The sequence below is a fragment of the Protopterus annectens genome, chromosome 13.part0 (assembly GCF_019279795.1).
Source record: "Protopterus annectens isolate FY-2018-M chromosome 13.part0, PAN1.0, whole genome shotgun sequence".
Classification (NCBI taxonomy): Eukaryota; Metazoa; Chordata; order Ceratodontiformes; family Protopteridae; genus Protopterus; species Protopterus annectens.
Window position 1 is genome coordinate 284,585,321 of NC_056747.1, and position 26,406 is coordinate 284,611,726.

The 26,406-nt window shown below is 44.0% G+C and overlaps 1 protein-coding gene across 1 annotated transcript in view; it reads right to left on the reverse strand.

Moving 5' to 3' along the window:
- Positions 1 to 26,406, reverse strand: part of ELL (elongation factor for RNA polymerase II) — a 1,387,197-nt gene that overhangs the window by 670,869 nt on the left and 689,922 nt on the right. Inside the window, exon 6 of the mRNA XM_044053846.1 lies at positions 16,850 to 16,974. Coding sequence (XP_043909781.1) covers positions 16,850 to 16,974 — 125 coding nt within the window. The remainder of the gene's footprint in view (positions 1 to 16,849; positions 16,975 to 26,406) is intronic.

Consider the following 26,406-nt stretch of genomic DNA (forward strand, 5'->3'; position numbering starts at 1 on the left):
CTGAATGGGGAATGGTGTCAAATGCTTTAGCAAGGTCAAGGTAAGCCGTGTGTACCTCCTTTCCCTTATCTATAGCCTGAGTAACTGTCTCAAAGAAATCCACCAGGTTCAGGAGGCATGAACTGCCCTTGACGAAGCCGAACTGTGTGGAGTCCAGCGACTGGAGGTTCCTAATCTCTCTATTTATGGGTTCCATAATGATTCGCTCTATAGCCTTACAGATCAGACTGGTCAGGCTTATTGGTCGGTAGCTCCCAGGGTCAGTTGTGGCCCCACCCTTGTGTAGCAGGACCACCGTTGCCGTGTGCCATTCTATGGGCACATATCCTGTGGAGAGGCTGAGACTGAACAGGGTATTAAGATGCGGGGTTAATTCCTTTTGGAGCTCACGTATGACACAGCCTGGGACACCATCTGGTCCCATGGAGGCAGTGTTTTTAGCTTTAGATAGAGCCTTGTTAACCAACGTATCAGTAATAATTGGACTTGCACAACCCCCTGGAATGGTAATAGGCCCTGTAGGTGGGGGGGTTTGCACTGAACCTGTCAGCCAAGATGTTGGCAATGTCAGAAGGGTCAGTGTATTTTGTTCCATTTTGTACTAGCTCAGAACAGACCTGAGCGTTGCCATTTTGGTTTTTGACGTAGCCATAGAAGGCCTTATGGTTATCCTTGGCAACTTTCTTTTGAAAATTAGCTTTAGGTGACTTGATGAGGGCCCTCAATTTCTTACTCATGCTGATCAGGGATGATTTTTCTACTTGAGATTTGGCCTTTTTCTGTATAAGTCTCCTCCTTTTATTGTAAAGTTTGCTTATGGCCAGGGTCCACCAGACTGGTTTCTTCTTGCTTGAGGAAGGAGTCTTGGTTTTATTTGGGATAGCACGGTCCATGCAATCCTGAAGATGCATATAGAGTGCCATGGTGTAGGATTCCACATCCTGGATATCATTATCCATCTGCAAGGGAATAGTGAAGTTTTCCACTTCGGATGCAAGCAGTTTGAAGTTTGCTTTGGAAAGGTTTTTGACTATGGTTTCTTTGACTGGGGGAGGTGGAGGGGTGAGGATGTCCAGGGTTATCAGTTTGTGGTCGGATCTGACCAAGGAGGGAGTGATAACGGGTGTGGTACAATGGGCGCCCATATTTGTGATGATTAAATCCAATATGTTGTCCCCTCTAGTGGGGGAACATAGTAGTTGTTCAAGGGCATTTGTATTTAGAAATTCTATGAATCGCTGAGCATAGGAGTTGGAACATTGGTAGTTCGCCCAGTCTATACCAGGGTAGTTGAAATCACCCAAGATTATGGTGTTGGGTAGGACCTTTATATTTTCCAATGTCTCAAGGAATGCACAGTGAGCATCTTGGGACATGGCGGGCGATCTATAACCGGCTACGACTTGAAATGTGGTTTTGCCTGCTGATAGTTGTGCATGGATGATCTCTGGGGCATCATGCTGTGCTACTAACCTGGAGATATGGGTATCCTTGATGAATATGGATACACCTCCGCCCTTTGTACTGCGATCCGGTAACTGAGGCCGGAAGGTATGAATATGAATTGTAACCTGGCATTGCTGGGGTTCTCTCTTGAGCCTTGAACCAGGTTTCCGTCACTGCACAAACATCAATTTTCTCCATGCTGAGGAGAGCCTCGAGTGTGTGCATTTTGAGGTTGAGACTTCTGGCGTTGAGTAGCATTACCCTTAGTTTTTGGTTACCTGTGCTGATTACGGTGGTTGGTTTGTCCTTTGAGCCTTGCCTAAAAATGGCACTACGGGGACGGCAAGAGCCTTGGCCAGTATTCAAAAATCTAGGGGTGACAGGTGCAACCCATCTCTGGCAAAACAGCGAGGCTCGTCTATCATGTCATCCCAGGCAGACAGACACTGGATCCCCTTAGAATGACACCAGAAGCTTAGCCAATTGTTGAAATTGATCATTTTGTCTTTGTATTGTGGTATCATTCTAGACTTCAGGGGCACTACATTCTTCTGGTATAGTTATGGGCCCTTTTAGGGGTGAGAGGGGGGTGAAGTCTGCACTAAACCTGTCTGCCAGGATGTTAGCTATATCGGTTAGTTCAGTGTATTTTGTGCCATTCTGCACTAACTCTGAATAGAACTGAGAATTGCCACTTAGATTCTTGACATAACTAAAGAATGCCTTGTGGTTATCTTTGGAGTTCGTGGCAATTTTTCTTTCGAAGCTTGCCTTGGATGATTTCATGAGGGATCGTAGTTTCTTGTTGATACTGATCAGTGATGTCTTCCCTTCTTGGGATTTTACTCTTTTCTGTACTAGTTTCCTCTTTCTATTGTATAGCTTGTTTATGGCAGGGGCCCACCAGACTGGATTCCTTTTCTTGGAGGAGTGAGTCTTGGTTTTGTTTGGGATAGCATGATCCATGCATTCGTGCAGGTGCCCGTAAAGTGTATTAGTAAAGGATTTTGCAGCTTGGACAGCGTTATCCTTTAGCATGGAGGCTTTGAAACTTCCCACCTCGGTCTTAAGTAACGTGAAGTTTGCTTTTGAAAAGTTTTTCACGGTGGTTTCTTTGACCGGGGGTGGTGGCGGAATGTGGATATCCAGAGTGATTAGTTTATGGTCAGATCTAACCAGCGAGGGGTTGACCTCCAGTGTGGAACACCGGTCGTCCATGTTGGTGATGACCAGGTCCAATATGTTGTCACCTCTGGTGGGGGTGTTGACCAGTTGATCCAGGGTGTTTGAGTTTATAAATTCTAGGAAATGTTGGGCAAGGGAGCTTGTACTTGAGTAGTTCTCCCAGTTAATGTTTGGGTAATTGAAATCACCCAATATCAGGGTGTTTGGTAGGACCTTTATGTTTCCAGGAATGTGGAGTGGGGCTCCTAGGACATGGTGGGTGATCTGTAGCAAGCTATAATTTGAATAGCAGTTTTTCCTGTTGTTAGTTGCACGTGGATGATCTCTGAAGCATCGTGCTGTGCCACTAACCTGGAGGTGTGGGTATCCTTGATGAATATGGATACTCCCCCGCCTTTTGTACTTCGGTCAAGGTTTTGTCGCTGAAATGTATGGTATGAGTTGTAGCCTGGTAGTGCTGGGGTGCTCCCTGGAGACTTAAACAAGGTTTCTGTTATCTGCACATATATCGATTTTCTCCATACTGAGGAGTGCCTCGAGTGTGTGCATTTTGAGGTTTAGACTTCTGGCACTGAGTAGCATTACCCTCAGTTTTTTGTTACTTGTGCTATTTACGGCGGTGGGTTTGTCTTTTGAGCCTTGCCTAAAAAAAGGCACTATGGGGGTGGCAAGAGCCTTGGCCAGTATTCAAAAGCCTAAGGGCGACAGGTGCAAGCCATCTCTAGCGAAGCAGCGTGGCTTGTCGAGAATGTCATCCCAGGCTGACAGACACTGGATCCCCTTGGAATGACGCCAGAAGCTTAGCCAATTGTTGAAAGTGATCATTTTTTCTCTATACCATGGTATCATTCTTGGTGAGATACTCAGGGTCAGGGTCATACCGGCCTGGGCTACGTGATCAGAGAGCTCCTCCATGTCTCTTTTCATGTAGTCCAGGGAGGTACAGCTCAGGTCATTCACACCAACATGGACAATGACACAGTCATATTTGTACTTGTTCTGCAGTGACCCGAGTGCTTGTGTTATATGGTGGATCCTAGTACCCGACAGGCAGCTAACAGTAACCTCCTCCTTCGTCAGCCTAGTGAGTGGGACGTCAGTGTGCCTGACTATAGAGTCACCTATTACTAGTGTGTTGGGTATGTTATTTTGCCTTAAGGGCTGTGATTGTGTGGCACACTGGTTTTGTGAAGTGTGTGCTTCATGGTTTGTGTTGGGGGTGGAGGTTGCTTGGATGGCTGCTTTGGAGGTCTCTGCAGCTTTTGTAGATTTTTATTTAGAGCCTCCGAGTATGTTTTTGTGTATTTGTGTGCGTTTTTTGCCGGTGCTGGTTTCACAGGTCTGTGTGAGACTGGTGGTGTGATGCAAGTAATTCCCTCCTCCTCTTGACTGCCTGGTCCAGTCTTGGATTGAGACAGCTTAGCCTCCAGTTTGGCTGTATAATTGCATCTCTCGCATGTATTAGTGTTTGGTGAAAGGAGGAGAGGGTTGTCTGTGTACATGAGACAATTGTAACATTGCTTCAAAATGCCCAGATTCACCAGCTGGACTGGAGAGTACACCTGAAACTGCCCTTTGGACATGCCTGGATAGGTACAGTGAACTGTTTTACTGATTGGCTGGTAAGGTCGAATAGAGAGCCTTGTCCTACTCTACAGTATAGGAGGGTCTAGTGCTAAGGTTTATTAGTGCTTGCTATGAGTTTTGAGCAAGTGCCAGGATGAGAAGTGAATGGTGAGTGCTTAAGTTGAAAGTCTGTCTAGTTCCAAGGGAAAAACTGAAGAGTAGACTTTGTGGAGCCGGGAATAGTTATACCCTAGTTAACCGGCACTGCCCAGTGTGCAAAACCTTGCAAATGCGGGTTTTATAGCAGGGAAATAAAAGAGATACAAATTAGCCCAAAATGGCCAATAAACTACTAATTTCTGGGCTGAAACCACTCCTCCAGGGACAGATAGGCTGCTCAAAGCTCTCTCTCTCTCACAGTGAACAGAGAAACTTCTTCTATCCAAGTAAGGTACGGGCAAACACAGACACTTGTAACAAAGCCCCAAATTCAGCACTAACCTGAAAACTGGACTATACTAGCTTAGAAAGGCGGGAAACAAGTATATTTTTTTTCTCCAGAAAATAAAGCAGATACAATAAAAAAAAATGTTTAAGCTATCACACTTGTCTGTGTAGCCTACAACAGTTAAACAGGTAATTTAAACACAAAAATGACTTTTGTTAAAGTGCAGGCAGTAAAATAAGTACAATATGTAGCTGAAACAAGCTTTTTATTCCTATTCTATTTGTTGTGCTGGCACTAGGTGACTTGAGTAACTTAAAGCAGAGCTTGGGATTCACAATAAACTGGAGCAAGAGATCTAGACGGTGTAACAGCAGATTCCTGGAGGTAGCAGTAAGGAGCCAGTCAGAGAGATATTGGAAAACATGAATCCCTAGCAGGAGCAGCTGGGCCTCAACCACTATCAATACTTTGGTAAACACCCTGGGGGGTGTGCTGAGACTGAAGAGTGGTGCTCTGAATTGGCAATGACTGGCTCCCACACAGAAATAGAGAAATCTCCTGGAATGCCTCTATCGTTATATGGTAATATGCGTCCTAGACATCTATGGAGCACATTCAATGGTCCTTTCCTCAAAAAAAGCAATATAGACTGAATCATGACCATCCAGAACTTTGTCTTAGACTGATTTAGATGGCTCAGATCCAAAATGGTTTTGAGGTTTCCTCTCTTTCTGGGTACTAAAAAGAACCTGGAACAGACTCCAAACTAAATAGTCATGGGGAACCAACTGGATGACTTCTCTAGCAGCTTGGAAATCTCTGTTGCTGTGGGTTCCCACTGACTCGGTGGAATGTCAGGAACTTTTCTCTTCTTTGCTGGGTAACAGAAAAGGGGAATGGAATAGTCTCTGGATACAAAATCTGAAAACCCAAGAACCTGATATGCTTTGCCAGGCTAGCGGGTGCATGGATAAGCACCCCCTCTCCCCTGATTGCCTCCAGACTGTTGCAATTGGCCAACCTTTCAGGAGTGCTAGTAGGGCTTTTTGGTGAATATAAATGCCCTAATTCTGTGCTCTGCCTATGACATTTGGGTGATGTCCCTTAGAGTGACCTCCTCCTCTACCCCAAGAAAGTCTACCCCCAGGAGTGTCCTCATAACAGCTCTGTGATTTCCAGAACCATAACTTTTTGCCACCCCTCCGATTCCCAGAGAAGGTTTTTTGTGGGGAGAAGAAAAGGACTCCCTTTACAGACCGATTTTACCACCTTGTTGACTTCTGGTTATTTCTTTTATCTTTTGTCCACAAAGTGTGGAACCAAATGGGGTATTAATGAAGAAGGTCTTAAAGCCTTCCATGAAATTGCAAAGTCACATCCAGGCATGGAGGTGAATGGTGATACCGGTGCCTGCTGCCCTACCTAAGCCATCAGTCGCGTGAAAATGCAAGAGCATGGACTTATTTGATAAAAGACTGAAGGGTAGACAGCTTTGAGTCCACAGTCTTCTGAACATCCGCAGTCAGATTACCGGAAAGTGGCACAGCACTGAGTTTCATAATTCTAATCCTGATGGTTTAAAAGCCACCATCTTAAAAAGTTTCAGTAGTTTTTTAGTCTGAGAATGTATATAAAAAAAGATTGTTGTACAGATTATTTTTATTCTGAGGTTTGGTACCTTATTTTCCTCGGGTCTTAATCTGTAATGTAATTGGAAGTTTTTGATTTGATTCTTTTATTGTTCTTGTTTTATTGGTTAATTGTGTAATTGGTTAATTACTAAGTGCATTTAACCAATATTGCTGTATGTGATTTTACACTCCTTGAAGGCTTTTCCAAAGCGCTAGAGAGACTAAAGTTTGCTTCTTTTTGGTTCCTGCCTGTTGTTTCTTAGATTACCAGAGAGACATGGACAGCTCTTTGGTTAAGTCTCTCTGGAAGCATGTAACATGAGCCATGTAGTTCAGCGCTTGAGAGCAAAGGTTGCTTAAGCATATGTCCATTTCACCAACCTATCCAACACCCTAGAACCCCTTGTTAGAGGAGATGACAAAGGAACTTTCTCTACAATTCCTTCTTAGTAGCCACTGCTAAGACTATGGCATCTACTGGTGGATCTCTGCTCCAATGTTTCCTGTCTGTAGATGCTGCCAAGATTTTATCTGGGATCTTTGGTATTCTTCCACCATGTCAGGGTATGCCCACTAAGCCACAAAATCAATAAGGATCAACAGGCATTAGTACCCAGTATGAAGATGAGCCAGAACCAAATGCTTCCAAGAACATGGTCTCATTTGGTGAAGGGTTATCTGTTGTTGTTTCATCAATTCAAGGATCTCACCAAAGATAACATTTTCAGAGGCGATTCAAGGGGAACCCTCTCCTTCATCCAAGTATGTGTCTTCAGAGAAAGACTCTAATGAATCTATATGCTTCTGTTTGCACATCTGCTTCCTGTAGACTTGTACTGGTGGGTGATCAGACGGGTCAGAATCAGACTGGGAGCTGAAGAGGTAAACAGTCTTGGATGTCTATGGTACAGACTGTCCTGGTTGGATAGAAAGAAGGGAAAATGCAGAATCCATATGAAGTTTGGGTGGAACTGAACTGAGAGGTAACACCCTACCTTTGGACACAGCGAAAAACCTCTCAAAAGCCTCAGGCCAAAGACTCAATCGGCCCTGAAGGAAGCCTCTCTGAAGAAGAGACCTCCTGGTCCCTTATGGGTCTCGACCTTAAGCCCAATGTCAGATACCAGCTGGCAAGCCAAGGCCAAAGCCCCAGAGTCTGACCCAACCCCTTGAGTCCTGGCACAGACACTTCGGCTCCAAGATTCTCCTGGATCCGAATGTATTGGGAATACAGAGTGAGAGGATGCTATCGGAGTCGATGCAATTCAAACTGCTGGCTCCAAGACAGGTACAACAGGGCAAGTCAGATTCAGGATAACCCTGTTCAAGGGATGGACCAGTACTGGAGAAAGAAAAGGAGGGTTGTTGTAAAAGTACTTGGCGCATTCAGAGGTGATGGTACAGAGAGAACCATAAGCTGGATTTTCATTCTCAAACTCCCATATCATTCTATCAACACCTTATTCAGTAGGGCTTCTGGATGACAGAGCAGGAAAAAGCCACTGAAGGTGGTCTCAAATCTCTCTTCTCCTGCAGGATGGGGGAATGCAGTCTCAGACTCACCGGTCCTGGGGAGAAATAGAGTAGAGGTGAAGAAGATTGGACCAGAAAAACTGACAGCTCCAATTTCCTAGGAGTTTTTGGATCTGGACTGCTTGAAGCAGTATGATCCTCAGACCTTTTCTTGGTCAGCTAATTTTTCTTTTCCACTTTTTCCTGTTCTATTCTCTTTCTTTCTTGCTTTGCTTTTTAATTTTATCTTTGGTTTTGCCTTTGTCCTGTTTTATAGCAGGGGACCTAGCAACAGTAGACAAAGAGGCTGCAGAGTGAAAAGACTCCATTTTTAGAGGAAGAAGGCTCTTAACAATCAGCTTTTCTTGCCAGGTTTGAAGAGCCCTTCTTACTCCAGATGAGCATCTCCCAAGCAATAAACAAAGGGAATGGATCATGTGGAGGGCATGTTTTTTGAAACCCTGGCTGTCAGACAACCTTGAAACTGGAACAAAACTATAGCCAAGTTAAAACATGTATATAAGACTACTAGTCTACTAAATTGTAATGCACAGAGTAAAAACTGGTAACACTATCAAAATGTTTATAGATATATTATAAAAAACGTTTGACTACCAATAGTGTGTCTTCTTATCCGTAGGATTTTTTTCTAACACTATAAGTATCAGTTATTTTGCTATCAATTTCTTATTGGACAAATTCTATAGAAAAAACCTTGAGAGACAACGATCTTGGGAGAAGAGGACATTTTATGAAGGAAGAAAGGATATACTTGTTTTTATTGCAGAAGAACATGTCTGATGCTTCAGGCAGGCAAATAAGATCACAGGTACTAAGGTGGAGTGGAGGGAATTATTGGTGGGGAGGAATCACTCCCCTACATCCAAAAGCTTCAGGAATGATGCAGAGGTCAGATCTGATTAGATCCAACAATCCATGCATTGAATTGGACAAAAGCAGACATTGGCTCTCATGGTTACACACAAGAGTTTCTCTACATCTCGTAAGAGTATACTCATCATCAGAAGAATTCCTTGTATGCCTGAGAGGAGTTTACTGGTCAATGTTACGTCCTAGGACACATACATATCTCAGTAATGCAGCAATGCTGAATCTACAAGATATGATTTGCTAAGCATTCTCAGTGAAATGGTCAGTGTGGGATGCACAGGGATGGTGTTAAGAGGTGTTTGCAAAAAGCTTAGAAAAACAAAGTACAGTTGTGTACACTTAACATAAATGTAGATGTTAGAGTGTATTTAATGTTGCAGTCATCACCTGTGGGTTACCCCTGCTGTGGTAGCGCTTGGCCGGCCCAAATACCAGAGTCAATGTTTTTCTGCGTCGGCTGCTGTCTCCTGCAGTCTGACGTCAGTGCTATAAAGTACGGCAGCTAACGCCATTACATCAGTTTTTCTTGCCCTAACCCATCAGAAGCACAAGGAAATATGGTAAAGTGGTCCTAGTGGCTAAAATCCACCATGGGAAGCTTATGTCCCCCTAAGGAAAGAAGACATAAGGGGGAAGGAGGGAGGGAAAACAGGACTGTAACAGTGAATACACTCTATATTTATAGTAAGTGTACACAACTGTACTATGTTCTTCGTGTTTCATTGTTGCAATCATCTGTGGGAGGATTCCCGAAGCTGAGGAGGGGGTGGAAGGATTAGTTAGAGCCCTAGGCATGGGTCAGCAAGCCCTGCAAAGGCAAAGCTTGCCCTAGCCTTAGAGAAAAAAAGGTAGGTGGTAATGCTCTGTAAAGGTATGGACAGAGGTCCAGGTGGCACATTCCAAGATGTCCCTGGTGGGAACTCCTCTGAGGAAGGCTATATAAGTGGAGGCTGCCCTAGTGGAATGGGTACAAATAGACTTAGGGGGTGGTTTTCCATGTAGTCTGTAGAAGAAATGGATACAGTGTGATATCATTTGGAAATGGTTGCTTGGAAATGGGCTTCCCCTATGCCCCTGGGGCAAAGCTGACAAGAAGCTGGTCTGTTTTTCTGAAGGGTTTAATATGGTCCAGGTAGCATCAGAGTTGTTTGTGCACATCTAGTGAGTGCAGAATTCTTTCCCCCTTGTTTTGAGGGTTAGGAAAGAAGGTGGGTAAATGTAAGGCCTGGTTGAGTGTCACATCAGATACCACCTTGGGCATAAAGGAGGGGTTAGTCCTCAGGGAGACCCTGTCTGCATAGAAAATGAAGGACTCAATGGCCATGAGTGCATAAAGTTCTGAACCTCTTCTGGCTGAGGTGATAGCTAGTAGGAAAGCAGTCTTCCAGGAGATGTATCTCAATTCTGATGAAACAGGTTAGTTTTCTAAACCATAATTCAGGTCCCAGGCTGGCATGGGTGGCCTTCTGGGAGGTCTGATATTTGAAGCCCCTCTGAGGAATTGTTTAATCAAAGGATGTGAGAAGAGAGGCTGGTATGAATCAAAATGAGCTGAAATGGCCGAGACATGGATTTTAATACAAGAGGAGGAGAGGCAACTACTGAGCAACTCGTCTAGGTAGTCCAGGATAACAGGGATGGAAGGTTTGTGAGGTACTGCCTCCTCTGGACTGGCTCCAGGAGCAGAATCTTTTCCATTTTCCTGTGTACGATTTTGTGGTGCTGGGGCTTCTGGCCTTCGTGATCATGTCTAGGACCAGTTTCACAAGGACCCCTTGTTTGCTTTTAAAGTATTAGCCATGCTGACAGTTTGAGAGCCTGCAAGTCTGGATGCAGCATACCCCCCACCCCACCTGAGTCAAGAGATCTGAGATCAGGGTAAGCTGCCTGGGCTGTAAGGTCAGGCTGCGCAGTAAGGGATAAATGCTGTCTGGGCCAATCTGGAGCAATGAGGATGGCCTTTGGTCTCTCCTCCCTTATCTTGATCAGTACCTTGGGAATAAAAGGCAGAGGAGGGAATGCGTACACAAAGAGGGAGGTCCAGGGGAAGGTCTAGGCATCCACCTTCCACACTAGGTGGTGATAACTCCCTGGTACAGAATTTTTTCAGCTGTTGGTTGAGGTGCGAAACAAAGAGATCAACCTCCGGAGATCCCCACTCGTGAAGGACTTGCAAAAAGATTTTCCTATGGGGCTGCCATTTGTGGGGGTCCAGTAAGTTTCTCCTTAGGTGGTCTGCCAGGGTGCTGTTGACCCCTGGTAGGCATTGGGCAATTAGGTGTAATTCCATGGAGGCGGCTGTCAGCCAGAGGTTCATGGCCAGCCTGCACACAAGGTAAAATTGGGTTCCTCTCTGTTGATATACCACATTACTAGAGTGTTGTCTGTTTTGATAAGGAGAACCGCTGTCCTGAGACGGGGTCTGAAGGATGTCAGAGCCTTTTGTACTGCCATAATTTCCTTCTGATTGATGTGTAAGAAAAGGTGCTGGGCATCCTAAAGACCTTGGGTGCATCTGCCTGCTAGGTGAGCGCCGCAAGCAATGTCTGAGGCATCGGTGGTGATGGTCTGGCCGGTAGGGTGGAGGATGAAGGGAAGACCATTGTTCTTGGCACAGGCCCCTGCCCACCAGACAAACTCAGCCCTTACACATGGGATCAGAGGGAGGGAGGTCTCCAGAGGCTGAGAGTGCTGACACCAAGGGTTCTTTAGATATCACTTATGTAAAGCCTGGCGAGAGGGATTAGAAGGATGCAAGATGCCATGTACCCCAGGGCTAGCAGGAACGTCCTCGCAGTGAGGTGACGTCTGGAAGCCAGCTGGGTAAAGTAGAGAGGCAGGAAGCTCTTCTTTTCTGGGGAGAGGAAGGCCATTTGGAATGCTGTATCCAGCAGTGCTCCCAAGAAAATGATCTTCCTGGAGGGTGTTTGCTTTGATTTCTTCTCGTTGATGGTGAACGCTAGGGAAGTTAGGAGGGTTTTGTCAAAGAGAAGGTCCTGCAGCAGCTTTTCTTTGCACTCTGCCTGAATGAGGCAGTCGTCCAGATAAGGGTGAATCTGTATTATTTCTCTATCTGCAAAATGCTATGGCCAAGGCTAAGCATTTGGTGAATACTCTGTGTGCAGTAGATAAGCCAAAGGGTAGCGCAGAGAACTGAAAGTGTTATGAGCCTGCTCTCAAGTGCAGGAATTTCCTGCAGGATTCCCTTATGGGGAAGTGGAGGTAGGCATCTTTTAGGTCTAGGGTCACTAGCCAGGCATTTTTTGTCAACATAGGCAGCAGCTGCATTTGAATTTGGGGACCAACAGGGAGGTGTTCCGAATGGATAGATCAAGGATGGGGTGCCAAGTGCCCTCTTTTCTGGGAACAAGGAATAGTCTGGAATAAAAGCCTTTGCCCGTTTGAGCTAAGGGGACAGGTTCTACTGCCCCCTGGGATATGAAAGTATGCAACTGCTTCAATGCCTCTGCCCACTGATTTGTAAGTAAGTCTGGGCACCCTCTTGGAATTGGGAGTTTGTTGAAAGAGAATTTGTATCCTTTGTTACAGAAAGCCAATTTTCTTTGCAGAGGGAGAGCCTTCCTCCCAGCTTTTGGTGAGTGAAAGGAGGGCAGAGGGAGTCACTGAGTTTTTGCCAAAGAAGGGTGGCTTAGAACTCCCTGCCTTTGGGGAGTAAGTGGTCCACTGTTTGGTTCTCTGCTGCCTCTGGGATAAGGGCATGGGTGGTCTGTTCCTGCAGGACTTAACTTGGCCCTGTCTGCTAGATGCAGGGAAGGACCAGTGCTTAGAGGGAAAGTTCCTGCTGAATCTGGGAGGTTGAACCTGACAGAAATCTTTTACTGTTTGCATAGATTCTGCTTTGTCTTCGTCTTCCATCTTTTTAAACACCTCTTCTGCTTTTACTCCAAATAAGTGGTACTTATCCAGGGGTACATCAATTAGCGTAGACTTGACATGATCAGGGAGAGGTTTTTCATTCAACAATGCAGGTCTCCTAATGACAGATCCTGACACTGCTGCCCTGCTTAAGGCTTCTAAGACATCATATCCACAGTGTAATGAGTGTTTGGCCACTTGACAAGAGTGCAGTAAATCTACTAACTCTTTCGAATTGGCACAGTCAGGAAAGGTTGAAATCTTTTGTTTTAATAGTTCCAAAGTGTGTTGTTGACATTTTAACATATGGAACTGACAGTTGAAAGCTCTGACAGCTAAGGTTGCACAGGTGTATACTTTTTTACCCCATCTGTCCAGAGCTCTGGAATCTTTGTCAGAAGGAATAGGATTCTTGGCAGAACTAGTCTTAGCTCCTTTAGGTCCCTGTGTAATGGCCTCTGGGTCTGCAGCAGGATTTCTGTACAGGCATTTGTGAGAATCTGGTACTCTGTAATACCGGTCAGGTTTACTGGGAGCAGGTGGGAGGGCGTCCGGGGCTAAGCTGGATTCATGGAAATCATCATCCACCACTTCTAAAAGAGGGGGGGTGGCCAGGGATCTGTGCTGGGGCAGGTCCAGAAACTCTTAAGTCTTTTCTTAGACTGGGGGAAATCATGAGATTCCCATGGGAAATGTTCCCTGAGGGTGTGAAGGGTTTCTCCAAAAGAAAGGTCTTCTGGTGGGGAGGCAGAAGGAATGGATTCCTCTGCATCTGAATCCTCGTAAGAAGTCAGAGGTTGCCGTTCCTCTGCAAAATCTGAAGAGTCAGATTCCTCAGAATCCTGTTCTGTCAATTTCTGGAGATGGGTGTCTTTTCCTTTTAGAAGTTGTGGGTTGACTACCCCTGATAAGGGAGATGAGATGATACGCCATTTTAAGCATTTGTGCTTGGGGTGGTGGAGCAGGTGCAAGATGGTGACTTGAGGCAGATTTTCTAGAAGTGGCCTGACTTCTAAACCCAAGAGTATCCATTGGTCTGAGAGAAATGGTATTCAGATGAGAAGACATCTTTTTTTGTCTACATTCGGTAGTGCGGGAGGCCTCCTCGGAAGCTGGTGCATGCGTTGCAGCTCCAGACCCAACCAAGGCAGAAACCGCCACAGGCTCGGAAGACTAGGAAGATTTCTGTGACATACTGACTCCGAAAGGGTCTTGGTAGAGGCCTGTAAAGATATCGAATTGGGCTTCACTGAATTCCGGAGAACTGACGACCTACTTAGCGGTAGAGTCGTCAGAAGGCTTAGCCTTGTGCGGTCTTGTCTCTATCTTTATCTCTGCATTTTTTGGAATGTCCACGGATTGTTGGCTGACTGATGCCATTTCGGAATGCGAAGATGGAAGAAAATACCTGCCTACAATAAGAGCTCTACAGTGAATGGTTCTCATGTTAAAGAGGGCACAGAACAAGCAATGGGGGACGTTGTGGTCTGGGCTTAAAGTGACGCAGTATGAATGGAAGTCTCTGTGTGGAATCTGCTTGCCACAGGCGAGACGATTGTTAACTTTTTCAGACATCGGTTAGTGCAAGAAAAAAGGATCCCCAACAGGGTACTTAGCTTTAGACGTTTTCAGCTGAAATTCAAACTCTGGTAGCAACCGACCGCCACACTTGCGAACTGCTTCTGCTACGGGCTCCACAGCAAGAAAGCCTGATGTAATGGCATCGGCTGCCTTGCTTTATAGCACTGACAACCTGACGTCAGACTACAGGCAACAGCAGCCAAGGCAGAAAACCATTAACTCTGGTATACGGGCCGGCCGAAGGCTACCTCAGCAGGGATAACCCACAGGTGATGACTGCAACAGTGAAACACGAAGAACATAATTTTCTACAATTACATTAAGATAAAAATGGAGTGTGATGCTATCATGCTAAGTCAACAAACAAGGTGGTGTCAGTAAAAAAAAAGAATTACTTTAAAATGCGGTTAAAGTGAAGACATTCTGATATATAAATGTTTAGTAAAGTAAATACAAATATTAACAATATTTCTTTGCTGTATTAGTACTGTACAAGTTGTGCAACTTACAGGCTAACCATGCTTAACGCACATTAAAGCAAAACAATTCAGCCAATGATATACCACCTAATATGCATGGTTTTACAGATTCTCATTGCTTTGAAACATTGTAAAGTTACATGCACAACTTGTATATGTTGTAAAATATCATAAAATATCAGTAACTTACCCATTTTGTCATACATTATTTAAAAGCTTTCAAACAGATAACCAACTCTCCTACATTATAATACCCTGGGGTCTATTGTGTACACTTAGAGAGATAACTATTTGTCTGACCTTAATACCAGTACGTTTTGGCAAAGAGAATAACATTTTGCTTTTATAAATCTTCAAAATAAAACCAGCATCACCAAACAGACTTATAAGACTAATACCTGTGCATAGGCTACTGCCTAACAAAGATCTTTCATATTTTACATTTTCTTATAACTTGGATCATTTACAAGTCACTGCAAAACTTGGTGCGTCTTAAAATATGAAAAATTTTCAGGAAAGCAAGTGGTTTCCAACTTTGGAAGATTTCAGGAAATAAGGGAATTAATTAGCCTCCTGATCACAACTAATGAGCTATTTGCAGAACAGGGATCATGGGAGTGAAATACTTGCCTTACTATTGGATGTTCTGTTACTGCTTCTCAAGTGCAGTTACTGGTGGGGGGAGGTCACTGTCACTTACTCTGACAAACAGGATGGACAGTTAAGAAAAAAAATAAATAAATAAAAAAATTTGCCTCTAAACTACAATTACTCTGCACCACTTTTTGCAATGTGCTGAAAATTTTACTGAAGAAAAGCTATGATTTAAGTTTTAAGTGCTATGCCTGATACCTCACGGGTTTGCAGTTGTATACTGAATGACCCAAGCAGCAAAGTACAAGCTAAAGCATATTTAAGAACATGCATCCAGGATGATTTTAAGCCACCAGAATTTTGCATGGTTTATTACAGGAAAATTAACACAGTAAATAAGGTGCACTTTTTGGTTAGGGGCTCTAGGTTACTTCTACTCAAACTAAAGTACTTGGTAAAGTATATGCACTATAATGGTCCAGTTAGTAATTTGGTTTATGCTGTCCCAAGAAAAATGTCTTGTCTATATACCTGCATAATTACATTTTCATAAATACGTCCGACATTCCAGTGTGCAAAAGATTTTCTTCCTTCTTGGCAATTTGCCCTCTGTACCCGTTACTTACACCAAGACTGCTGTACCTTAGAGTACGTGTAATTCTCAGAGGCGTTACAGTCACCGAATTAATAGACAAGAAATTAAATAAACTGCAGTGTTCACACATTTGACCATCACATGTGATCACAGGTCCACCTTGTTCCCTTTAATGTCCACAACTAGATGCTGGGAAGTGAGTGGCAAAGAATGAACTTTTATATGTTGTTATAGGTCATGCTAAACACTTTTATAACCAGACAGATGTTAAGAGCAAAGTCTCAAAAATCTCCCTCTGCATCATCGTCTGTGATACAGGAGTCATTGCTCCTGGTGGTCACAGCTCGTCCTAAGCGACCAGCATGCTCAGCATGTAGTAGCATGGCCATGTACTGTTAGAGAAAGGGGGTTTAATCAAACCCCCCTATGGATTTACAAGCTAGACCCTGCTGAAAGAACTGTTAATCAGTTACAATGACCAACCACATGCCTATAAAAGACTGCAAAAAGAATATCCTACCAAATACACAAATATGACCAACCAAATTTTGCTGAAAAGCAGCCACCAAATATAAATGCTGTATAACAGGTGTAACATTTCATACATGTGCAATAGGTCACATGGCACAATCAACGGCAATACCACAGCAGCAGTAGGATTATACAAAAACAGCCTTTTTTTTTTTTTTTTTTTTTTTTTTTTTTTTGAGAAGGAGTCACCTTCCTTGGGCACTGGCAGCATTAAATATCCACCAGTTATTTTTTTTTTGTATTACAAGCCATAACTATGGTAAAGCTTTAAAATGTCAAATGCCAAACTTACACTTTGCTTGTTCTTAACGGATTCATTTACATCCTGCCACTAAAGCTTTCATAGCAGGTATGGCAAAAAAAAAAAAGAAGCTATGTGCCAAACTCCTTTTCTACTGCTGCTGCCCTTATCAGCATTTACTTTTCAATAAGGAGACTTAACAGCTGGCAAAGACCATACGCAGTGAAGACTCCTTAGAAAAATGTTGATAAAATGGTCTGAAACAGATGGTACCGGGCAAGCACTCGTTTGAGAAGCTGTTGATCGCCTTCGGAGTATCCAGGCCAGTCAGTCTGTACTTCCTTGTACATACAGTCTTTAAGTGTGTATGTATTATCCTTGGAATTCAAATTCGCCACCTAAAAAAAAAAAAAAAAAAAAAAAAAATTGTGTATACTACCTAAATGGCAACTGCTTGAAATATATTTACTACTTTTGTCTAGCACCATCCTGAAACAAAGCATTACACCTCTCCTATTTTTCAAACCATACCCCACACCTCCAATAAAGCATCCAAGAATGCCTTGACAAATATTGCACGCTTTTGTTTCTTCTCAGTAAAGACTAGACAAATCTTTGGCTTACTTCCAGTAGTTGTGCTGGGGGTAAGTAGAAATCAACTAAAAACTAACTGGGTAAAGATAATGATGGACAAGTAAATGTCATAACATTTTCTGATACACCTTGGAAGCCTAATGTGTAGAGATAGCAGCACAATATATGAACATTTTATTATATGGTACAAAATATCAGCCATGACCTCATTCCTTCCAAGATATAAAGCTACCCTGTTGGCCTTCAAAGTCCCAAACAAAGTTCAGTCAGTAAACCATTCTCCCTGCCAAAGACAGTGAAATTGGTCCTTCACTCTCAAACGCTCCTTTCTTCCAATGACCACAATTTGTTTCCACAAAACCTAAGATGCTGAAAGTAAAGAATAGCATTCCTCTGCATTTGTGCACTAGCTCAAACATTTAAATTAATTTGAAATGTGGTGGCTGGGTAGGTGGACTGGTCAACTGACCTTTTTCAACCATGACCCCAGGCTTCGGAGAAGCAAAGTGCTTAACACCATAAAAACAAAGGTAACACAAGTGAAAATGCATCATATGACAACAGATGCATATCAAAAGTAAATACACACAGAAAGGGAGAAGCAAGAAACACCAATATTTAAAGCAATGTGGAAATGTATACAATATTTAAAGGTTGGAGTTCAGAGTGATACCTACATGCAGTAAAGCGAGAAATTGGAATAATTTTATTTACTGCTAACTGTATGCTTGTTTGACATCTAGATGCATAAAGTTTGTTTTGATGACAATATGCCCTGAGATGATATAAAGTAGTTTATACAGAGAGAAAAGATGCAGAGGGTGATCCAATGCATGAGGGCAGGTTTTACCTCACTTTGCACAGAGTAGAAAAAAATGAACATTTCTCCATCAAATTTTGACAAAGCTGTGCTGATCCAGCAGGTCTGAACATACCATATCCGTTTTACTTTACCTTGGTGTGCTAAGCTATATTAGCATCTCTAAAGAACTAAATAGTTACATTTATACTTTGTTCATAAAAACACCCAATGGGCTACCCATAATGAGAAGACTTTTTTTCCAGGGTGTAACTCGGGTCTGGGGGGGTTACTGTAAGAAAACATTTCCTGGGAGTTGACTAGACAGACAACGATCACGGGAGAGGTAGGCTGAGATGGTATCAAAATGGACTTTGATGGAAGTGCAAGCCAGGCCTGCCTTCAGATGTCCACTAAGGTACTGAAGACACATGGGTGCCCTCACTTCTCCCTAGCACCATAAGAAAACTTCTTTGATTTAGCCAAACGCATTTTCCTGGTGGTAGGTTTCCTCGGCTCTGTGATAGTAAGCACTTAATCATAGCACTGGTGAGTGAACAGCATTAAAATCCTATCATCCAAGCTTTGAGCTGCAGAGCCATTATATTGGGACCGTTTGAGAGAACCCCTTTGCTCTGTGTCAGTAAGTCATTTGTTAGAAAGAGGCTAGCATTACCCTTCTACTAATTCCTTTAGCAGAGAGAACCAATGTTGTAAAGGCCAGAAAAGGTTTATCAAACTCATTCTGCAATTGTCCTCCCCTCACATTCTGGATTACCCTGGTAATCAAGGGGAAGGATGGGAAAGGCATAAATATCTCCATTTTACAGAAACGGTATCGGCTATACTTTTCTGCAATGCAAGGGGGAAGAGTGGGAAGGCATCAACAAATATCTCCACCAATTTTACAAAACAGCATCTGCTATGCATGCTTCCCCTGCAGTGGTTTCTTGAATGGAATTGATTTTTAATGCCTTTGAAGATGCAAACAAGTTCCTGTCTGTAATGTTCCCCCCACACACCATTTGTTGACAAGGTCTAGAAGGCGCCACTACAGCAATCGTTCATGAAAGGCTTTGTCCTGCTAAGCTTGTCTGTTACTGTATTTTGCTCTGATGGGATACAGTTTGCTGTGACAGACACTGTGCTGTACTGCCAGTTCCTATGCTGTCAAAGCCAGCATGCAGAGCTGCTCCCTCTTGCCTATAGATGTATCACTTGACATGGGGGGGGGGGGGTCAGTCACAGCCTTTAAGGTCCCTTCTGTCCAAAGCTGGCTTACAGACTTTAACCTCCGAACTAATGCAAACATTTTAACACACAAGTGAAACTTTTTCTGAGAGAAAGAGCCTGAGAAGAAGCCTCATCCCCCCTCCATTTCAGATCTGATGCATCTGTGGAAATGGTCTGATTAGGTCCTTCATGTAGGAGTGGAAGTCTGGAATTCAAGCAGATTTGTTTTATTCGCCACTGTAGTTCCTTTACTACAAGAAGAAATAATGGAATCCAGTGATCTATGGGTTGAAAATGCTGGCCTCATAATGATGCGAGATACCCATGGTCTTTCCTCATGGAAAGTTTCAGACTAGCAGAAGCATTATACAAAAAAAAAAAAAACAGGCAGCAAAAGAAAGTGCCAAAAAACAAAGAAAAAAATACAAAGATCAAAACTAGAGGGAAAAAACTGGAAAGCCTCCCAATTAAGCGGCAAGTACACAGGGCTCCTGGAACTCCTGAAAGAACCACATATTGAACAAGATTTTATGCACGAATGGCTGAAGACAAGTGAATTTAAACCAAAAGATGAAAGGCTAATAATGCCAGCTCAAGATAGTAGACTACATACACAAACTAGAAAAGTGACAAACTCTGGGTGATGCAAACAAAAAAGAAGTTATGTAATTACCATAACGTTCCATGTGAGTTGTTCATCTCGCCTTCATTCTTTACTGATGGGTTTGGAGCCGATCCCTCAGCTTCAATACAGCCAATTGCAAAGCTCGAGGTCTTCAAAGAGCTTGAGGACAAGTCCCTATCCCATGATGCACTTGTGAATTACCTCAGATCTTGTTTGCTGCGTATACTAATACCATATGTCATTGTTACATTCCTAGAGAAAAAGGAAGAGAAGGTTTGACTGGATCCAGCATCTTGATCACCTATCAAGCCCAGGAGGGGGGTAGGAGGGAGGGACGTAAGAATGAAGGTGAAATGTACAACTCACATGGAACGTTATGGTAAGTACATAACTTCTTTATGTGAAGTTGTTCAATCTCGCCATTCATTCTTTACTGATGGGTAGCGTCCCAAGCAACATCCATCTCGGGTGTCTCACGGGAGTATATTTCTCAGGACCGTGGATCCAAAGGAGGTCCTGTCCTTGGAGGCCTTGTCAACTTTCTAATGAGTGATAAAGGTAAGAGGTTTTGACCAAGTGGCTACTGCACAAATGTTATTAATGGGAAGTCTGGCAGAAAAGGCAGATGTAGAAACTGCTCTAGTTGACTACGCTTTAATCGCGTGTTGCAAAGGCATATTGGCAGCTGAACAGGCAAAGGTGATACAATCAGATAACCATTTAAACAGAGCTGTTTTAGCCACTGGTCTCCCTTTTCTGGAGTCGGAGAATGAAACAAAAGAGCTGGTCTGATTTCCTGAAATCTTTTGCTCTAGCCAAATAAAATCTTTGCTGTCTGTGAACATCAAGTTTGTGCAGCATATACTCTAATTTGTTAGAATGATTAGGGAAGAAAACTGGCAAATCAATAACTTGGTTGAGATTAGTTTCAGTGCAAACTTTGAGCAAGAATGAGGGATTTGTTCTAAGTGAAATTCTGTCAGCATGAAATATCAAACAGGGACAAGACAAAAATCTGAGATCACAAGCTGGTTCAAATGGTGGAAGAATTATACATTGAGAGCATAAAATTTAGATTCCATGGAGAATAGGGAGATTTCACAGGTGGTCTAATATGAAAGGTCCCTTTGAGAAATGCTTTGGATAACTTGTGAGACATGATATTCAAACCTCCAAATCCAAGATGAAAATTAGAAATAGCAGCCAATTGAACCCAAGCTGTTGCTGCTGCAGCTCCTTTGTTGAAAATCATAGTCAAGAATTCTAATATGGAAGCCATAGGAGCTTGGTAAAGATCAATATTATTTTTAGAGGCCCATATAGAAAATTTCTTCCATTTGCTCAGATATAGCTTTCTGGTAGAAGATTCATGAGAGGTCAAAAGGATCTTTTTGTCGCATTGGAAAGGTTATGAAACCTGGCTATGATGGGGAACTGGAGCAGCCAAGCTGTCAGCTTCAGGGACTGCAAAGAAGGATGAAGGTCCCCCGACGAATGTGTCAGAAGGTCTGGAACTGGGTCCAGGATCCAAGGATCCTCCACAAGATGAAGTCGAAGGAAGGAGAACCAAATCTGACTAGGTCAGTGAGGTGCTATAAGCATGATGGTCCTTCCCAGGGATTTTGCTTTCTGTAGAACTTTGGGTATCAACGGGATTGGTGGAAATGCATAGAGGAGACCCGGAGGCCAATCGTGTACGAGTGCGTCCCTTGGGGCTTCTCCGGGAGGGGGATCAGGGCAAAATAGCTTCTGCATTTCGTGTTCATGTGACTGGCAAAAAGGTCGCATCAAGGCTGGCCCGACCTGTAAAATATCCTGTCCGCAACTTCTTTCTTGAGGGACCACTCGTGGGGCAACAAGATTGCCCTGCTCAGTTTTGTCCACTATCACGTTGGATCTCCCCAGGATATGCATTGTCAACAGAAAGAGCTGGGTGGAAACAGCCCACTCCCAAACTCTGGGAGCCTCTCGACAAAGGGGATAAGATCTGGTTCCTCCTTGTTTGTTCAAATACCAGACCATCGACATGTCTGTCTGAATCGCAATCGTGCCCAGAGGAAGAGAGCCCTGAAAAGTACTGCAACGCCAGAAGTACTGCTCTCATCTCTAGGACACAGATATGCAGATGTGTCTCCTGGTCGGTCCATGTGCCTTGGGCAGTCTTTCCCTGAAAATGCCCCCCCACCCTATCAGGGAAGCATCCGTGGTTCACAGTGACTGCTGGAGGGGGTAGCACAAATGGGCGTCCTATCATGACATGAAGTGAGGTCAACTACCACTGAAGGTTCTTCTTGCAAGAATTTGTGATCATTATAGTGTATTCATGGGTAGCTCTTGGTAAAACCATTGAGTAAACAACAGCCACTGAAGAACCCGCATGTGCATCTGAGCTAGTGGTATGGCTAGAATTGCTGCTGCCATCATGCCTAATACTTTCAGAACTTCCAATGCTGGTGCTTTGTCTTTTGATAACAGTATGCTGACAAGTTGACTAATGAGAAGGACTCTTTCCATTGGAAGTCTTAGAGTGGTGGTGGTAATGTCCAACTCTGCCCCGATAAAAACGATATGCTGCGATGGCGACAAGGCAGATTTTTCGGAGTTGATTGCAATGCCCAGATGATTGCAGAGTGACAGAGTGGACTCCCTGACCTGAATGAGTTGATGCCTGGTGGTGGCGGTAAGGAGCCAATTATCTAGGTACGGAAACACCTAGAATCCCAGATGTCTCAGGTGAGCCGTAACCACTGCCATGCATTTGGTGAACACTCTGGGGGCTGTAGTAAGACCAAAGGGTAAGGTTCAAAACTGGTAATGATTGGCTCCCAGCCGGAAGTGCAAGTGATCCCTGGATGGCCTGGCCATTTTTATATGGTAGTACGCATCCCTGAGATCTATTGAGCACATCCAATTGTCTTTCCCTAAAAAGGGAAGTATAGACTGAAGTGTGACCATCTGAAACTTCTCTCTTTACGTATTGGTTCGGTCTGCTGAGGTCCAATATGGGTCTCCAGTCCCCTGTCTTCTTTGGAATCACAAAGAATCTTGAGTAAGTTCCGGATTCTGTTTGGTCTGCTGGGACTGGTTGGAAGACTCTTTTTGCTAGCATCGTTTGGACCTCTATAGTTGCCTGTTCCCTGTAACTGGGTGGAACGTCTGGGATTTTATTACAATGGGGGGAGTGGCAAATGGAACGAAATACCTTCTGAAAATGATACTTTGTACCTAGATGCCTTTTGTTATTCTGAGCCAGGGGTCTGGGTACAAAGACAAGCGACCCCCGACTGCCTCCAGAGCAGGACAGTTGGGCCTCCTCTCAGAAGCCCTGGTAGGGCTTCCCAGAGAAGTGATCTGTCACCCTGATGTTGTGGACCCCCTGTGCCGCGAGGGCAGTGTCTTCCATTATTACCCTCTCCTCTGCCCCTGGTCGGGGGTTCACCACGTGTGTCCTGAAAGGCTCCTTGGACTTTTCGGAACCACATTTGTCCTCCCCATTGACCTTTGGGACAGGGTCTGGTAGGGGTGGAAAAACAGACCACAATGGCAGACAGTCTTTCCGTCCTGTTCACACCTGGTTAAGGTTTCCTTCACTTTAGGCCCAAAAAGGGACGAGCCATCAAAGGGAGTGTGTACGAAGGATGACATGAAAAGTTCCACGAAAGAACATAAGCACATCCAGGAATGTCTCCTAAGAGAGTGATTCATGTACCCGCTGCCCTACTTGCTCCCATCAGCTGCATAGGATACGAGACGCATGGATGAGTTGACAATAGAATTTAGGGTAGCAAGCTGGGCAGCAACTTTGTCGGAGGTCCCTGCAGCTACTGTACCTTGAAGAGCATCTCCCAACTCCTTAAGGAGATCTCTTTGCAACCTAGTGAAATGGATTAAGTAGTTGATCGAACAGACAGCAAAGGTCACTGAACTGAACGCTTCCCATATCTATGCATAATCCTGGAGTCTCTGTTAGGAGGATGAATAGATGAGGAAGTCTCAGACATTTCCTTCTTGGTGGCCGCCGCCACCACCATGGCATCAACTGGAACACCTTTAGTTAAAAATGTTTTGTCAAATGGGGAAAAATAAATTTATTAGGCCTCCTAGGGACAGGCTCCATAGTATCCAGAGACTCCCATGCCCTTTGTGGGACCAGCTGCATCAGCTCACTGAAGGGAGGAGACACCCAAGAGGTGGATGGCTGAGACCCGAAAGCCTTCAGGAGAACAGACTCATCCTCAGTAGGGCTTTTGGACTGCCAATCACCCCTCTGCCTAATGATTTCAAGTATGTCAGCGAAGGGGATATCCTCAGAGGGGGATCGTGGGAACCCTTCTGACTCATGTAAGTCAGCGTCTGATGTGAAAGACTCCTGAGGGGAGTCTAGGTGCTTCCTCTTGCACAATCTCTTCCTGGGAACCTCATCAGTGGGGGCCTCTAGTGAGGTCTCGGAAGAGCAGGGGCCACCCATTGGGGCTTCCTGAGGCTCTGGGGTCTCTACGCTTAGTGAGGACATGTGATGCAGAAGCAGACACGAGCACTTTTGGGGAGGACGAGGGCAGACCTGAGGTAGAGAATGTCCTAGGGGACATGACTCTCCTCATGGCATCGAAAGCACCCTGCTCCTATGCGAAGGAGCCAACGGATCCGAGGAAACAGTCGACACCCCTGGCACCGGAACAGTGGGCTCCGAGCCAGGAGCTGAGCTCATCTGAGCAGAGGCCCCGAGAGGCAAAGTCGGAACCAACAAGTCAGTCCAACCGTCTTCCCCGGAATAGACCAGAGTGCGTTGGCTCCTAGAGTCCTCGATAGGCACCAAGGACATCAGAGTACACGGAGCCTAAGACACTGGAGCAGGCATCAGCTCTGAGGGTTCCAGAAACATCAGGTCTGCCTCCTGTGGTTCCAAAGGACCAGTATGGCTTGGAGGAGGAATAGTAATAGTCGGTGTAATGGTCTTTGGCTCCAAAGCCATTTGGGTCAAAGCCAATAACATTTTGGCTAATGCCAGTGCCGACAACAGCTTCTGTACCACACAATCCACATTCAAATCCGACAGGCTGACAGATGATCGAGACGACTGTACCCAAGGTGGCACCGACTGAAGAACAGGACATACTGGCACTTTGGAGACCGGCTCCGAAAGGAAAAGACGGTCTGCTCCAAGGGCAGTCGAGCCAAAGTCGATGATTTCTTTGATTTTTTTTTAGTCTGATGTCTTGGAAGACTTTGAGTACCTACTGGAGCCATCCTGGTCACTCAAACTTCCTGAAAAGAAGGCTTCAACAAGCCTCTATCGATCAGTTTCCTCTTCCTTTCCTGTAGGACCCTAGAGGAGAAGGAATGACAAATGGCACAATTGTCTTGCAAATGCAGAGCCCCTGGGCAATGTACACAGTTAACATGACTGTCTGTGACTGACATTTTCTGGCCACACTTTGGGCACTTTTTGAACCCAGACTTGGGGTGCTTATCTTGATCAGCCATAGTAAAGATAGAAAATATTTACTGTTACCACACAAAAAACTACAACAGTACATTTTCTCAATAGAAAAGTACAGGCAAGCCTTAATAACAGCAGGCTAAACACACGCACAAAATGTAATACCACACAAGCAGACCATGCAAAAAAAAGACAGCTGCTGATAAACAACAACCTTATCTAAATAAGTAAACTACTAAACCTTATCTAAAATACAGAAGGCTAGACAGACCACACAGAACTCTGATAAATACAACTATCCAAGAAAATGTGACGAAGGTCACTAAATAACACAAGGCAATAATCTATCTATATAACTAAAGTTTACTGTACAAAGCCTTGTATAAAAACTCAAAGGCTAGACAGACCATACCTAGAAAGAACTGCTACTAACCAGGCCTAAGACAGGCCAACTAGAATTATAAAAGAAAACACAGTAAATGGGAAGCAAAACACATTGAAATCTATAAGAGCTTTATAAAACAATGATAACTACTATACTAGCTATCAAAAAACTTAAGAAAATTTTAATGAAAATGTTGCTTATCTGGCCCAAGCTAAATCAAAACCTCCGATCTGTTGCAGCGGCAAACTAGATCTGAGGTAATTCACAGGTGCATCATAGGATAGTGACTTGCCCTCAACCTATTTGAAGACCTCGAGCTTTGCAATTGGCCATATCGGAGCAGAGGGATCAGCTCCAAACCCATCAGTAAAGAATGAACGTCGAGATTGAACAATTTCACATTCCAGGTTTTGTAATATAAAACTAGAAACAGCACATCTGGTCGCTGGATGCAATATACTCATGTCTGAGTACTGAAAAGCACAACAATGTGGCAAGACTGCTGCAGGTAAGATTGTGCAAACACTACAACATAAAGGTAGCTGAAAAGAATTGGAAACACAAAATACAAAGAATTACTGAAAATTAATTTCTGGTCAAACAATCACACAATACCAACAGTTAAAATAAGCAGGAAAAAGTACAGTTTTGTACCTACCATAAATGTAGATGTTTGAAGATCCACATTGCTGCAGTCCTTACATATGGGTAGTCCCGCTGTCCTCGGTCGGCCCGAATACCAAAGTATTAGGCT